The sequence below is a fragment of the Carettochelys insculpta genome, chromosome 1 (assembly GCF_033958435.1).
Source record: "Carettochelys insculpta isolate YL-2023 chromosome 1, ASM3395843v1, whole genome shotgun sequence".
Taxonomy (NCBI): Eukaryota; Metazoa; Chordata; order Testudines; family Carettochelyidae; genus Carettochelys; species Carettochelys insculpta.
In genome coordinates, this window is record NC_134137.1 from 16,816,018 (window position 1) to 16,832,253 (window position 16,236).

The following is a 16,236-nucleotide window of genomic DNA, read 5'->3' on the forward strand; positions in this document are numbered from 1 at the left end:
TTGGTGAGTGCCACATTTGCAAATTCAGTTGTTTGCAAGTGGCCTTGCTTCTCTGGGGCCTGGAGCACTAGCTCCCCATGGCCCTACCACCAGTCTCTGCCTACACCCTGCTGCCCAGAGCTGCCCACCCTAGTTGTGAAACTCAGCATTCGCAAGGGTTCTCAACACAGAACCCTCACATGTTGCAGCCCTACTGTACAAGCATATCATTGATGTATTTACTCTCTGGGAAATGGAAGGATTGTAGAAATGTCTTTGAATAAGCTGTCATGGCTCAAATGCTGCAGTAGGTGAACAATTACAGGGTAGCACTGCTGTTTTCCTCATGTGATGAGCATCGGAGAATCAGTTCTAAGTTGGTCATGTAACAAATTCATCTCTTATACTAGAGCATACATGTGAATAGCCTTATGTATAAATGGTATTTTAAATATAATATTCAGGTATACTTGATTACTCTGCTCTAGTGCCTCATCTCTGGGCACCTGGAGGCAGACAGGCCAAGAGCTATTGACTCACTGAGTGGCTACGCATGTTGTACAGCTGCATTTCTTTAAAGCTTTGGCTCCTTCCCATCATTTTCCTGTCCCATTGTTGACTTGTGCAGCAAAAACTGACTCTACTGTTAAAAGGAAGAAACCTTTTGTGGCCAGAAGGTGGCAGTGGCGCAGTTAGTCTGTTTTAGAGCTGGTGTGACTTATTTAGCTAGAAACCTTCCTATTTCACCCACTTAATCTTGTAGACTTGTTCGACTCAGTCCTGTTTGCTGGTTTCAGAACCACATGCTACAGTTCGCCAATAATTAAGTGTTCCTGTTCAAGAGCTCAAGCTTGTCAGCTTTACTAACAGAGTATTTGCATTCTCATAGTCCCCTGAGGCTTCAGTCAGGGGAGACATGGAATTGTGTTGGGTGCTCTAAAAATACATAAAAGGGAGCCCCTGCACCTGGGTTTATATCAAATAACTCATGACACATTCTCTTACAGCCTGTGCATTTAGAACAGGTGGGCAGTTTTTGATTGGGGGCTGCTCCACAGATTTTGGTAAGTAGTCAAGGGCTGCACTTCCTTAGGGTGGGAGGCTGGCAGCTGGAATGGAGGTTGGGTGGAGAAGGGGGCTTAGGCTATGGGAGTGGGGTGCAGGATAGGTGGGGTCTGAGGGAGTCTCCCTGAAGGAGGGGGTGGGGTATTGGAGTGCAGGGACTGGGAGGCAGTACAAGTGCAGGAGACAACTGATCTGGGTGGGGGAGGGGGTCCAGAAGGTCAGCCTAGAAGGTGATCCAATACAGGTTCACCCATGGGACCTGGGTGGTTGCAGACAAGGGGTGATCATTTCTGCCCCCCACCCCCCGTTGGCATTCCAGACCCTGCTCTGGGGCTTCCCCCTGCTATCACCCCTAACTCCCCCTCCTCCACAGGCTCCCTGCAGCCAACTGCCAGCCCCAGCCACTCCTTCCAGCCTGGCCCCAGTGCTGAGCTGCCACTCCCAAGCCAGGGGCTTTCCATCCAGCCCCTGCTGCAGCTTCCTTGAGCCAGAATCCCACCTCACCAGCCCTAGCAATTGCTCCTGGCCTGGGGCAAGGGTTTCTCACTGCAGCTCCCTGCTGGCTGCTGTGGTGAGGGGGAAGGGGAGCCATCCAGACTAGCTGTGGCTGCCCTGCCTGGGCTCCTGCTGCCAGCCCCTCTTTCTCCCAGCCCCCAGGACGCTCTTGGGCTGCACGATCAGTGGTCCTGCTGGCCAAGAGGATGCCAGATTTGGGGGTTTCAACCTCCTAGTCCTTTTAGTCCTAACCTTTGGGAAACGCTGCTTTTGGAGATTCACAAAGTGTGATACATGTACCACCAGTGCCATGCAAAAGGATTTCAAGGGGCATGTGTCAGAAAACAACTAAAATCAGGAGATAAGCACTGGGAGAAGGGGTGTGCTGATAAGGCCAAAGTCTGTGGAGGCAGGGGTGTCATGGAGGAACCCTTCATGGCCCTCAAAGGTCACGTGTAATGTGGCTGTAGCTAAGCTGAGGGAAAGTGCCTGTTATGTTAGCATGGCTAACATTGCTTAGGGCAGTAGTGTTCCTACAGACACACACAGTGTGGGCTGTCCATATGACAGAGCTTTATGTAAAAGGTTTGATACTAAGCTCTTTATGGGCTAGTATGTAGTTGGGCACATGTACTTGGACATCCAGCCCCCAAGAACCAGACATCAAGCAAGGTACAAAGGCACTGGAGCCAGGTTTGTTGGCCTCTGGTCTCCAACACCCTCAGAGTCTGCGATATGACTCAACAGTTTATATTGGTACATGCATTTGCTGTGACAAGACATGACTGGTGACAAGGGGGCTCTGTTATCCCCTAGGTTGCTTGACACAGCCCCTATTCCACACACTTTTATACACAGGTATAAACAAGTTACCTATCCGGTACAACCCCCTCATAATACATTGACACCCCTTAATGTAACTAGAACTAACCATTAACTTGGGGGATAAGGGGTGGTACCATCAAAATAATGCTATCCATCTTGTCATTATGACCTGTTCCTGAACTTGGCTCTGAATGTACCTGGTGATAAGCTGTTATCTTTGGGGAGTGTCTGGGGAGCGCATGGTACCAAGCAGGGTGTGTTTGTGTATCACTAAGTGCCTAGCTCTGGGTGCACTTATCAGATCTGTCTCTTGCGGCATACCTGTGGGCAGAGTCTACCTAGTACAGTTTTTGCTTAATCTACTCTTGTTCGGGCTTGAGCCCTTAGCTTTGCTGTATGTTAACAAAGCATTGACTGTACTAGGCCTTTAGCCTTACACCAAGCCTCTCATTACTAACGCTCTTTAGGGGCTAGTTTGACAGCCTGTGAACTTCAGGCGCTAATGAATTATGGGAAATAAGACAGTTGTATCACTGTGTCCATTATAACTGGTTATCAAAGTAAGGGAGAAGTGGTAAACTTTCCAGTGGATGTCCTCCAATCAACTGTTGCAGTGGGGCATGAGTTGTAGGGGTAGATGTGTAAAAGGAATCAGTGTAAAAGTGCTGGTCTGTTCTGCAGAACATCAGACCAGCTCCGAGTTTACCAAAATTTGCTTTCCTGAAATTCTGTTTTGCTGTTTCTCCCTTTTCGCTATTGCTTGGAATCATGAGCTCTGTGGGGCCGTGGTCACTTTCTCCTAGCTACCTTCTATTTTCAAATTCTTAACCAGTTCCTCCCTATTGTTAAAATCACATCTAGATAGTTGAAGTCCCCTATCACCACCCTATCCTGGGGTTTTGGATAATTTAATTGTTTGGTGCAGTCATTCCCAAACTCTTCAGCATCATACCTTCCCTCTTGATTTGAGAAGCTTTCATGCCCCCCCCCCACTTTTTTACCATCATCTACCCCCCTTAACAAAAGTTCAACTTGTAATTGAAAATAAACACATGAGATAAAATTTATTTAAAATGAAGTACAGACAGTTTTTTTTATTAGCCCCTTGCAGCTGTCTTGTGCAGCCCTGCCTGGCCAGTTGCCCGAGTCCCATACCAGCCCTGCGAGTTGCTTATGTTAGTTGTCGTCCTACCTGAGCCCTATGCTGCCAGAACTGCCTGTTGGAGCCAATTGACCCCTGTGCTGCTGGGGCCAGCTGCCCACCCGAGCCCCACAATGCCAGGACCAGCCTGCCTGAGCCCCACAAGCCAATGCCCTGAGCTCCTCCTGTCTCCCAAAACCAGGTACCTTCCATCTAATTCTTCCCCCTGGTCCTGCAATCCGCAATTGCTCACCTTTGCAGGAGGCAGCTAGCTCCATGTGGGTCTTCACTGGCTGCCTGTTTTTTATAGTGGCTGTGCCAAGTCACCCACGTAAAATAACAGGGGCTGAGAGCTGGAAGCAAAGGCTGGCTCTTCTTGGGGTGGGGGAACAGTGTGGGGCCAGGTTGCCCCACATGCCCTGGGGACATGCTACCCAGTTTGGGGAATCATGGTTTAGTCTCATCCACCTCTTCTACCTGGCTAGGTAGGCTGTAGTAGACCCCTATCACTAAGTACCTTTTTTTTTTTTTTTTTTTTTTAAAAACCCTTTTTAATTTAACCCAGAGACTCTCAACCTGGCTCCTTTATCCATCTCCACCTCAGTCCAGCTGTGCATATTTTTGATAAGGCAACACCTCCCTGTTTACTATGCCTATCCTGCCTAAGTTTTACCCTTCTGTTCCAAGTTCCTGTGATGCCAGTTATGTTGTCATAGTTGTGTGTGTTCTTGCTTATTACCCATACTTCTTGCATTTGTATATAGGCAGCTGAGATACTGATTTGCTTTTGCCCCCCCTGCCCTGCCTAATCCCTCCTTTTTTTTTTCCTCTGCTATTCTAGCCCAAGATCCCTCCCATTCCCAGGTCTCCAGGTTGGTTTTTTTTTTTTTTTTTTTTAAACTTCCTGTGGGCTTTGGTCACCTGTCTCCATCAAATCTAGTTTAAAGCCCTCCATGCTAGGTTGGCTAGTCTCAATCCAAATACATCCTTCCCATTCCTCAAAAGGTGAACTTCATCCCTGCTTAGCAGTGCTTCATGGAACAGCATCCTGTTATTGAGGAAGCTAAAGCACTCCTAGCAACAGCATCCTTGCAGCCAGGCATTCACCTCCAGAATGCACCTGTCTCTGCCTTGGCCCCTACCCCAGACAGGGAGGATTGAGCAGGAGGTGGGAGCACAGATGGTGATCCCAGTTGAAACTTGTGTGGCTGGGAGCTAGAACGTAGAATCCTAGGGCTGGGAGGGACCTCAGGAGGTCATTGAGTCCAGGCCCCTGCTTCAAGCAGCATCAACCTGAACTAAGTCCACCTATCCATGACTGTCAAGCTGGAACTTAAACCTCCAGGGATGGAACACAAAAAATACACCTCTTGCTGTGGTTTTTACAACTACTAAAATGGCCCCCTAGCTCCCCTTCTGCCCTCTTTGTGCTCTGCTCATTTTCATGCTCTTTGCTGGTCCTTTTGCCTTGGGACACAGGAGCTCTCGTTTCTCTCATGAACAGAAGTTGGTCACTTCAGTTTTTCCTTGTAACATTCCTCTGAAGTTCAGCCACACTGAGCTTGGGCTAAAATATGTGCTGGTCAGATTATAACCAGTAGGTGGCATATAATGGCTCTGAACTGTTCTGTACAAGCATGCCTTGAACTACAGGTGTGGAGTACTGAGCCATTTTACCTTGCTTTCAGTGGAATGAAAGGCATGCTGGGGCTCTATTCACCTAGGCTGTCTACATTAGCCAAGAACTTCAAAATCGCCATGCAATTTTGACTGATGAAGTGCTGAAATACATATTCAGTGCTTCATTAGCATGCAGGCAGCTGCAGCACTTTGAAATTGATGTGGCTCATCTAGACGGGGCTCCTTTTTGAAAGGACCCTGGCTACTTCGAAGTCCCCTTATGAGCAGATGGGAATAAGGGGACTTCAAAGTAGGCGGGGTCCTTTCGAAAAGGAGCTCTGGATGAGCCGCATGGTGGGGAGCTGCATCAATTTTGAAGTGTGGCAGCTGCCCGCATGCAACTGAGGCACTGAATATGTATTTCAGCTCTTCATTAGTAAACTTTGAAAGGGCCATTTTGAAGTTTTTGGGTAGTGTAGACATGGCCCTAGGGTTTTTATTTTAATATGCTTCAAGCATCATGGATGTTACTGGCAACTACGATCAAGCAGAGGATGGAGGCATAAGAATAATAAAGAAAAATCTGTCCCCAGCTTAACTGTACTTGTCTTCACAACTGGGCAAAGCTTTTTGTTTAAAGCCTCTCTTTTGCAGCCATACACGTGGTAGAAGTCGTGCCCAGTCAGAAAGCAGATGACAAACCACTGTTTACTAAGTCAGAGGGGTTGTAACGCAAAATACTGCTCTAGATTGTTGAGCAAATAGTGTTGATTGAATTACAATAGCTCAAACGTTTATTAAGTGACCAGGGCAGAGCCCTGTAAGCCAGGCTTCAGCCTTGGAAGAGGGCTTGTAGATGAACTCCAAGAAACAACTGTTTACTGCGGTTGCAGGCCTCTCACAATCCAGGCCCTGAGTACATCACACATCCCTCCCCCTGCAAAAAGTCAAAGATTAACTCAAAAAAATTTATTGTAAAATTGTACAACTCAATAGCTGTGTGGTACAAGAATTCAGAAACAAAAAAGGCAGATGCCTCCTTTTGCAGGCTGCAAATTGACACTCATTCTTCACTCTCTTGAACCTCCTCCACCCCCCCATAAATGTGCAGTAGCACATTGTTTCAGTGCAGATTTGTCTGAACATGCCCAGTGCATTGTTTTGTGCGGCCTGAGGCATGCCCAAGAGGCCAACTCCCCACCCAATTGGAATGATTGTCAGAGCTCAAACCGGTGTGCAGGACAGCATTGTCTGTTGGGCTGACCTGCATGTGCTTTTGGAACATGCATGACAAACTCAAGCATACACTCACAAGACAAGATCAGGTCAAGTTTTGGGCCCCAAGTTTACGTGTATGTCTAATATTCAGACTGACTGGGAACTTTTTTTGTAAATGATTGCAGAAGTTGCTTTAATCTCTGCAACCCAAATAGTGCAGCACTGGACTTGTGCTTGGAAACCTGAAAGTGAAATTGACTGTAACCAATCCATTTTTAACTGTCCACCCTGACTGCCATCAGACACAGAAAGATTAAGCTGAGACCCAATGTAACCCTTTGTCCTAGGGCTTTACTGTAGCTGTGTCTATAGAATCTTGAAGATCAAGACCCCTTGTTTTGAATGCAAGCTTTACCTACATAACGTCTCAGGCACACAATTCCGTGTGATCCACCAAGGCTGGAGATGGATCCTAAGACTTCACACACATGTACCAAAACACATAGCTATAACTACTAGTGTTACCCTATGTGCCATAGGCAAGGCAGGTGGCATGGAATGAACCCTCTTGGGGAGATGATAGGGTAAAAAGGGTCATTAGGAAACCAAGCCATGGAAGATCTAGTCTCCCCCGTACTGCCCAAACTGAGCTGGTTCCCATTCTAGGGAGTCAGTGCTAGTCTTTCTGTGGGAGGCAATTCAGGCTTTAGCTTTAACTCTTCTAACCTTACAGAGAGAAGCATCACCATGTAAACTGTTGGGTTTTTTGCCCAGTCACAACAAACTGAAACAAAAGCACCAAGGGGTGTGAATTTCCTCCTCTCCCCTCCCTTCCCACAGGTGATTTCCACAGTTGGCCTAATGCTGGTGACAACTGGTGGCTTCACAAGGCCCCCGCCCCCCCAACCCCAAAAGCCTGTTGGCCCACAGAACAGGTAGAGCACAGCAAGCTGCAGAGCAAAGCATCCCTCTCCCAACTACCCCTCTCTTTGCTGCTGCTAAGAATAGAGAGACCCTCTTCAGGTGGTCCTATGACCTCCCTTTACTGAGATACCCTCTGCTGCCAGATTTAAAGTGGAGTTTTTAGAGTGTTCCTTGTGAAGCAGATTTTTGCAGGATTTTAGCTGTCCCTGGGTAAGGTACGGAGCAGTTTTTACTCGGTATTCAACTAAAAGCACTTGGAAGGGGCAGAGAGGAGATTTTACATTCCAGAGCCAGGGTAAGTGGTACAGAAAGTACAAGGACAGTTTCTGTTTCTCAGCACACCTACTTAGCCTTGTGTCAGTCTGGTTCCTCATCCTAAAGCAACCACCTTAGATCAACTCCTGGGGGCTTGCTTCTCCTGCCCCCTAATTGGGACCAACAGGTGTATCTTGCTTGCAGTCAGTCGATATAAGTCCATGCTGCTCCCTTTAACAAAGAACTCCAAGGAGGTAACAGCTAAAGGGACTCTTATGCTGGTTTCCAGCTTAGCCAAGAGAGCCCCCTGGGGAAGGAAGCAGGGACAATCTATAGCAGGAGGCAAGCTGTGCCCTAGGCACTAACTTGGAGGACCTTGTCAGGAAAGAGAGTTGGGGAAGCAGCTCTGTCTAGAACAAAGGGCACGACCATGACTGATGCAAGTGTGGGGGCAGGTATCTTTATCAGGGCCTCAGCTGATAGTTGGGATCCGGGCAGCTGGTACCCTCAGGCCTGGCATTAATGTTTATTCAACTGCAGGAAGAGAGAGAAGACAAAGCAACCTAAAATTGCAGCAGCAATACCACTGGTTCAGAACAGAAGCCCACTGACCAGGTTCCTGGCCCTTTCACCCTCCCACCTCCCCTGTTCTTCCCCTGCATTCTCTTTGGGGGAATATTTTGGTGAGGTAAAGTTGGATTGAACATCAAAATGCACATTGGTCTGGCTAGCACCCATCAATTCATAGAGAATACAAAACATGTCCCCTTTTAAAAAACCCTCAGCAAAACCTGAGCAGTGAAACTACAGTTCATCACGCATCTTGTCCCCTTTGGGCCTCACTAGTCTGCCAATGAAAAGAATGGAGTTGGTTTTATTGTCCTTGATCACAAAGATGAAGGGGTGATCAGCATAGAAGAGTTTGGGGCTCTTCATTTCTTCTCGGCCATAGATGTCGGCATCAAATGGGTTTCCCTCGGTGTCCCACTCCAAGGCTGCGGCATGGAAGACATTGGAAAGGTAGAGATCTTTTTTGCCTGAAATCTTGGACAGGTCAGCCTTGTTCTTGTCAATGGCTTCAGTCAAGCCAAGGTCCGCCAAATGTTTCTATGGTGAAAGACAGGCAGGTTAGACTCCTATCAGAGACATTAATGTGCAAATCGGGTGCTTCAGCAGCTAGAGTCCATTCTCAGCAATGTAAATACAGAGCAATGGCCCTGCACTCAGGGAATAGGTTGTTCCTGGGGTTGTTAACTGCAGTCTGTCGGTCCTCAGATCCTGAAAGGAGCAGGGGAGTTGGAGGAGATCCCCCCCCCACCTTTAAAAAAAGTGTAAATGATCTGGGTAAAACGACAGTGCAGTGAGTTTGTGGATTTAAGCCAGCGCCAGCTTGAAGCCAGGCAACCATTGGAGCAGAAGTATCAGCCTAGGCTTCCACTTTTAAGTAATAAGCTTACCACGTATATCTAGCCAACTTGCATATAAAAACCTCTAATTGCCCCATCTTCATTCCCCAGTTTGATAGCTGGAGAAGAGAACTCCCATGTGCGAAGACAGTGAGGTTCTTGTTAGAACTATGTATGCAGATCTGATCAAATCAGTATATTCTGACCTCCTCAAATGTAGCTCCTTGGATTTCCCTGGCAGGAGCTCTTAACTCATGTCATCCACTCAGGGACGCTCCCACAGCAGCAATCAGAGTCTCCACCATCTCCATTCATATGCCAGCCTCCCACTTCAAAGCAAGTCATGGGGGAAAAGGCCTGGGGACTTCCCTTAGCAGCCAATCTGGTTTGCATGAGAGACTTTACCTGAAGATCATGGCTGACTTCCATGCTGACTTTTGGCAGGGAAATAGCCACAGCTCTCTTCTTCAACTTGCTGATCCAAGTTTTCAGTTGCTCTCTGGTGAGCAGCTTCTCAACTCTCTCCAGTGGCTCCACGTGGTTTGGCATGATGAAGATCATGCTAGAGAGCTTGTGAGCAAGAGGCATCTCCACAATCTGAAGCTTCTCAGTTTCATCATCAAAGTAGTTGTATAGACCTTTGAGAAAAGAATCACAAGCAGAGAGAGATCACAAGGGTGCCTCATGGGGAGCAGCTGAAGCTAGGAGACAGAGCTGGTAGCTCCTGAAAGCTGCTACTGTTCAGATCTGATACCCCAATTCTAGATCTTCTATGGAGTCTGTTCCTAATGGACAGGTGTTCCCATCTAAAACCACCCCCATAAGCAGTGTTCTGTTAGCATCTACTCAGAAGTGTAAAGCCACATGTTTCTGTCTCATCTTAAAAACTAGTGGGAAAAAAGGTGAATAGTTGGTCAAGTGGGCTAACATCATCTCTGTTGTAAATTGGATTTCATCCAGTGACCTTTGAGCCAGGGGGCATAAGCTAAACCTTACCTGTGCGGTGCATCATGGGAACACCCACTGTGTAGGAACGGGTCACCATAAAGCCACGGTTGTCCACCATCTTGTGATGGAACCTCTCATCCCAGTGAGCTATAAACGTAGGAGGAAGACCCATCAGATAACAAGAAATAGAAATGGGCTATGTCATCATGCACACAACTCCCAGCCAGGAACACCCTAGAGCACTGAGCATCCAAGAACCCACAATTTGTCCCTTCAAAGAGAAAAAGGCTCCATCTAGTGCAGTGTCTTGTCTCTGCCTTTATAACAAAACACTGATGCTAATCCCATTTTTGCTACTGTGCTAACTTGGAGTGATAATGGACTAGAAAATTCCTTACCAACCTGAAATTTATTTATCCTGGCATCAATTTTGACCAATTTGACTTACATCCTTTTAAGATTCAGATGAAGAAATAAATTCACTTCCGCTCCTAAAATTTCTGTTGAGTGCCAATGGCTTCTGTGTTTCACCCCAATGTATTTCACTTGTGGGGGCAGATCTGTGTATACCCCTGTAACTCAAAATCTCAGCCCAACTCTCCTCTCATTTGCATCAGTGTGTAACTCCAATCGGTTCATACCCATGTAAATGGGAGCTGAATTAGGCCCTTTGTATCCTTTATGTCTAGCTTAGGAACAGGAGTTGAAGTTTGGCTCAAACTGGTTAGGGGGTGCCATCTGCATTTGATCAATTATCTCACTCGTAAGCGCACCCTCAGCATTTCACTTACGCTTGAAGAACATGGCATTCACGATCAAGGCCCCATCAGTCTTCTCCACGTCTTTGGTGACCTCAGGGAGCTTGCCATCGGTGGTCTGGGCTGCCCACTCGTTGATGGATTTCAGGGCATTCCGCTTGTCCCTGAAGTTGATCTTGGAGTGTTCGTAGTTGTAGTGTTTCTTGCTGCTCTTCACAAAGTCGTCTGTGAAGCTGATGGAGCTGGGGCCGTACAAGCGGCACCCGAGCTTCCAGGTGACGTTGCGGGTGGTGGAGTTGCTGACATCATTCAAGAGCTCTGATAGGCCGCTGTGAACATACTCGTCATTCAGCTTGTCAGCGCTGAGCATGGCCTTGGCTTGGGAGGCTGTAGTGGCTTTGCCACCGAGTGACACCAGGCCAAGGGAGGAGGCTACCACTACGGGAGACAGAAGGATGTTCTCAGTGTTCTTGTCTTTAGCCATTGTGTGGTAGAGGTTGAAGGCCAGAGTTGTGCTGCGATCGGCTAAAGTGGTTGCCTTGTCACTCAGCTTCTTATCTTCAGAGGGCACTGCAGCCGCTAGGGCGCAGACAGCGAGGAGGCTGGTCACCCACATGGCTTCCACTGAACGCAAGACTGCTGTGAACCTGCAAGGCAGCGAACAGCTCAGAATCAGTCAGACTACATGTCCTTCTATTGCCACGTCAGCATCTAGACCAGCCTAAGCTCAGACTCTAATTAACCCCACTGGAGAGCAAAATGGCATTTGTGATGCAATCTGATCCGCATCAGTAGTTTGCTTCCAATTTAACAACTTTAACAGGGCTCCAATTTCCAACCAGGTTTCAGCCCAGTCTCTGGTTTTTGCTCCTGAATTGTCCATGTCATTAACTGCAGAAAGAAGTCATGGTCTGTGGAGAGCAAAATGATAGCTAATGCTTGAGAGTCCAAACTGCATTTTGAAATGCAGACCTGTGCATTTTGAAAAAACAGCTGGTTTCTAACTGAACATTAACTTGCTGGTTTGCTTTGGGGACTTTAAAGTGACAGGATCAGGCAGTTGGGTAGTTACAACACCCAGATAATAGGATGGAGTTTTTCCAAGTCCAGGACAGCATCTCAAATCCAGCTCAAGTTAGGAGTGACCAAAAAGCTGTGCTGTTTGGAGGTCCAGGGGCCACTGAAAATCTCAGCTGTTTGGAGGCCCACTGGCCATCACAATCAAGGTAGGGCATTGCAGGCTGGGATCAGTCATCTCTGAAGGCTACACCTGCCTATGGAAGATGAGGGTGGCTGAAACTCACTCCGTTTTATGGAAGTCAGATTGAGCTCTTTTACCCCAGCAAGCTGCCCACATTTGAACAAGCAAATAGTCCCTGGTACTTGTCCATTAGTATACCCCAAAGCAGGTTGAGTGCTGCTGCCACCCTGCTGGATGTGTACTTTGGGCTCAAGGGCAGTGTTCCCCCCCCACAGAAGAGATTCAGGTGCCACCCAGCTGATTAGCAGAGCGCCCATGGCCTGTGCTTCTATTGGTGGTGAACATCCATGCATGCTTGATGCGCACAACAAAATTTCCACCCCAGATGACAGAATTAAGAGGGAGCACTCTTTAAGGGCACTCCAAAGGGCAAGAGCTCACAATCATCCCAAGGAAAGCTACCAGCTTGTGTATATTTGGGGCTGAAGCCTCAGGTGTAGAAAAGGAATTTGTTTGTTGTATGACGTTATCTTTGTGGGAGCCAAAGGCCTAATGCTGAATTCTTCAGGCATTGTGCTCTGGGCTGTGACTGAACTTCATTCTTTAATCATTCTTCCCCCCTGCCTGAGGCTGCCTGAAATTCAGTTTCTGGCATGCAGCAGCAAGAAGCAGCTAGGATGGCAGCATGAGGGTTAAAGAAAAAAGAAGAGGAAACGGGGGGGGGGCCCCAGAGAATTACATACACAGAAGGTGCACGTAGCCACAAGCAGACATGTTGCAGTTCACAGGATGAACGTTATAGGGACAGTGTTAATTTACAGCCTAAGAGCCCTTCATCATACACCTTGTTGAAAGACTGAAAATGAAAAGCTGTGCACTTGAATTTGCCCTGGCTATCCAAACAAAAGACTAGTTAAGACACATACTCCAGTTAATCCCCCCAGCCTGGATGTTGGGCTGGGATAATGCAGTTAAACAGTTTCAAACTTTTTTTTTTTTTAATATATTTTTTGTTTTCTTCTGCTAAAAGATACCTTGAAACTTTTTCATAGTGAGGTCAACGTTTGCCTTTTTCATTCTGAAAGAAAACAGATACAGAAGGTAGTTCCCTTGAGAATGACATCTGGTTTAACGCGCATGCTAGACAGCGCCATTACTTCAGAGAACAATGAAATCCAGCCACCAGCCAGAAAGCCGCTGCAGCTGCCATGCCCAAACTTTGCCCGCAGAGGGCCCAAATCAGCAGATGTGCGGGCCTCCCCAAGGGCTATGGAGGTGCATAGCCACAACAGGTCTCAGCCTGTAAGCCTTCATCTTGCTCTGGGCAACATCTCCTATGCTTGAATTACATGAAAGGGGTGTGTTAGTGAGACAGCAGTATTAGCCCGTGTGTTATAAGTAGTGCCACTCTGATCTAGAAGCTTATTCTTAATCACATCCACACACAGCCTGCGTTCCCCAGGGCCCCAATCTGCAGTGAGATGCATGCAAGCAGACCCCTGTGCCAGCATGGCAGGTCCACCTGGTGGGAGTGGGGATCATTTTGCAGGCTTAGACTGGAGATCCTCCCCTCTTCTCACAGAGATCAGATTAACCCACGTGTCATGGTGACTCACACAAATGGAACAAGACAATGCTCTGTGGGGGTTAGTAGAGATCTTGCAATAAGACAGCCGAAGGCTTTGCATTTGGTTTTAGTTCATAAAAAAGAGAGAACAAAGAGCTGCACATATATCCTGAAGGCTGTAACTTTCCTCCCCGCTCAGCAGCAGTTCACCCTTTGTGCCGGGGGCACCCAAGGCTCCCGGGGCAGAGGGAGCAGTGGACGCTGGCTCTGAGCTGGAGAGAGCAACAGGAAGCTGGGCCCTGGACACTGTTCCTGTTTTGTTCCTCCTCATTTTATTGCACTCATTGCTGGGGATACTTAACACCCCTGCGTCTCGGCTCCTAGTGGTCAGGAGGATCTGTGTAACAGTCGCTGGCATCTCCTTCGCATGGCTGCCACTGATTTCAGGGCAGCAGGGGAGATGGATCCCTTTGGAAGGGGCAGTAGGAGCTTCTGCCCTCCAATGAATGGAGCCCAGACTTGCCTCCAGTTAAACTGCTGCAGTCACAAAGGTTAATACCCTGCAGCCTCTTTGCTCCTCACCCATGAGCTGCCCCCATTCCTATTCTGCCCCCTCCAGAGCCAGGGTGGGACATGTTGCCCCTCAGACACAAGCACAGAAGTTCAGGTGCAGGGGGTGCTGCTGCATCCCCCAGATTTTGCACCCTATGCAGGAGTCCCAACAACCAGCCCAAACCCAAGGGCTACAATGCCACCCTGGGTCCCTCTGGCCCTATGGGTTCCACACGTAGTCTGGGTCCCCACCTGCCAATCCTGCACCTGGGGCTTCACAGCCACCCCTATCTATAGGGGTGAGGGGCATGGATAGGGGTATGCACAGCTCACCACCCCCATCCTAAGAATTGTTCCAGCACCACAACCCCAGAAAGGCATCATCCTGACCCGCCCTGCACCCCACCAATCCCCAGGCACAGGGGAGTCACCCCCGCTCCCAAACTTTCTAAGTGGCAGAGCAGCCTCCTGGTGACAGTGCCCCATTTCCTCCGCACACCACCCCCTTCCCTGCCCCCCTCCACACTGGGACTCTCCAAGCCTAGGCCCATATTGCATGAGACCACCCCTCCCCACTTCACTCTCCCTACTCTGGTCCCCTGGCCCAGAGTAATTCCAGAGCATGAGCCCCCCCGGACACTGCGGGGGTCCCCATACCAGGCACCCACAGCTGGGCCCGGGGACCCTCGAGGTCTTCTACTTCCCACGGACACAAACAGTCGCTGGGACAAACGCTCCGGGCTGTGCCTTCCTACCACGTGCAGCCCCGGGACACTCCGGGGAGCCCCCACCCCGTCCCGGGGACAGAGCGGGGCGCGGCCCCTTCCCCCCCGGACACACATACAGCTTGTCCCAGGGACACTCCGCTTTGTGCCTAACATGGGCAGCACCCCCTCCCCGGGGCGAAACTGCGGGGTGCCCCCCCCTCCCCACGCACCTACACCCCCTTCCCCCGGGAACGTGCCTGCCTGCCAGGTCCACCCCGCCCCCTCGGCCCCTCCAAGGAGTCCTCCCACCCCTTGTCCCGGGGCAGTACGGGACCACCTGACACTCCCCAGTGACCCCCCCCAAACACTCCCCTTGTCCCGGGGCACTGCGGGGTGCCCCCCACGCACCCACACCAGCGGGACACTCTTCCGCGACTCCTCCCCCCGGCACCCGCATCCCCTCCTCCCGGGGCACTACGGGGGCGCCCCCTGGGGTTCCCCCACCTCTCGCTCCCCGCAGGCCGGGCACAGCCAGCTAAGAGCAGCCCGGCGCCGGAGCCTCCGTGAGCCCCTCACCTGGGGGTCGCGCCTGTGCCGCGGGGGTTCGGGTCGGGTCCGGGGACGGTGCGGAGCGCAGCGATGCTGGGCTCGGCTCTGCTCTGGCGGAGCGGCCCGAGGCGGGGCTATATAACCCGCCCAGCGAAACTTCTGGAAAGTTGGAAAAGTGGCCTGTGGCGGTGGGAGGTTTCTGGAGTCCGGAGCCTCCCACGGGGAGACCGCCCCGCCGCTCCTGGGCGCTGTGCGGCGGGGTCCTACTGCGGGGCGGGCTGCGGGGGGGGCCTCTGGAGGAGGGTGGGAACTGACAACCCCTCCAAGGTTGCAGGCAGAGCCCCTGGCACAGCCCCTGCATCGTCCCCCCCTCCGTCCTCCAGCTGCTCTGCTGGGAAGGTGGGGCTGCCCCCCGCAGCTGTGCATAAATACTGCCAACCCCCCCACACACCCACACTTTGTGACCCTCTCTCAACTCCTGTCTGGGTCAGGGCTGTGGGCCAACGGCCTCATGGGGCCCCTGGGTGAGGAGTGGGGCGGGATCCACACTCCCAGAAGGAGCACTGCCCTGGGTGGAAGCAGTGGGTTCAGGGCAGCCAGCGCTCAGCGCCACCCAGAGCATGGCACACGGCAGCCTCTCTCCCACCGGCCTTCAGAGCCTCCTGGCACTTGCCATCGGGTGCTTCAGCAGTGATTTAAATGGCTGGGGACTCCATCTGCTGCTGTGCCTGGGGTGGTTGGTGGCGGCGGCCCTGGTTCCTTTGGAATGGCTGAGCCTTGAGGCAGTTGTCCCCTGTAGGCCTGGTCAGGACCCTCCAATCACAGCACCATGGAATTTCACGTTTTAACAGCTGAAATAATGGAAGTTTCCATTCTTAAAATCCTAGGAATGGGAAATTGACCAAAATGGGAGTTGAATTTAGTAGGGTTGTCCTATGAGCACCTCAGTCTTCAGTGTGTCTAGGCTGCAAATGCCTCCCTCCTCAGCCCCCAGGAGGTAAGGAAGGGCTGTTAGTGCTTTGCTTA

The 16,236-nt window shown here is 50.1% G+C and overlaps 1 protein-coding gene across 2 annotated transcripts; it reads right to left on the reverse strand.

Moving 5' to 3' along the window:
- Window positions 1-6,079: 6,079 nt before the first annotated feature.
- Window positions 6,080-15,373, reverse strand: SERPINH1 (serpin family H member 1). 2 transcript variants are annotated; one of them, XM_074980685.1, is made up of 6 exons: window positions 15,238-15,352; window positions 12,870-12,913; window positions 10,668-11,281; window positions 9,925-10,023; window positions 9,334-9,566; window positions 6,080-8,629 (listed from the first exon to the last, which is right to left on the reverse strand). In XM_074980685.1, the coding sequence occupies exons 3-6, from the start codon at window positions 11,248-11,250 to the stop codon at window positions 8,327-8,329; spliced, it is 1,218 nt and encodes a 405-aa protein (XP_074836786.1). In that variant the 5' UTR covers window positions 11,251-11,281; window positions 12,870-12,913; window positions 15,238-15,352; the 3' UTR covers window positions 6,080-8,326. The 2 variants fall into 2 exon arrangements, with proteins under 2 accessions (XP_074836786.1, XP_074836870.1); XM_074980769.1 differs by lacking the exon at window positions 12,870-12,913 and having other exon boundaries at window positions 15,238-15,373.
- Between the last annotated feature and the right edge of the window lie 863 nt (window positions 15,374-16,236).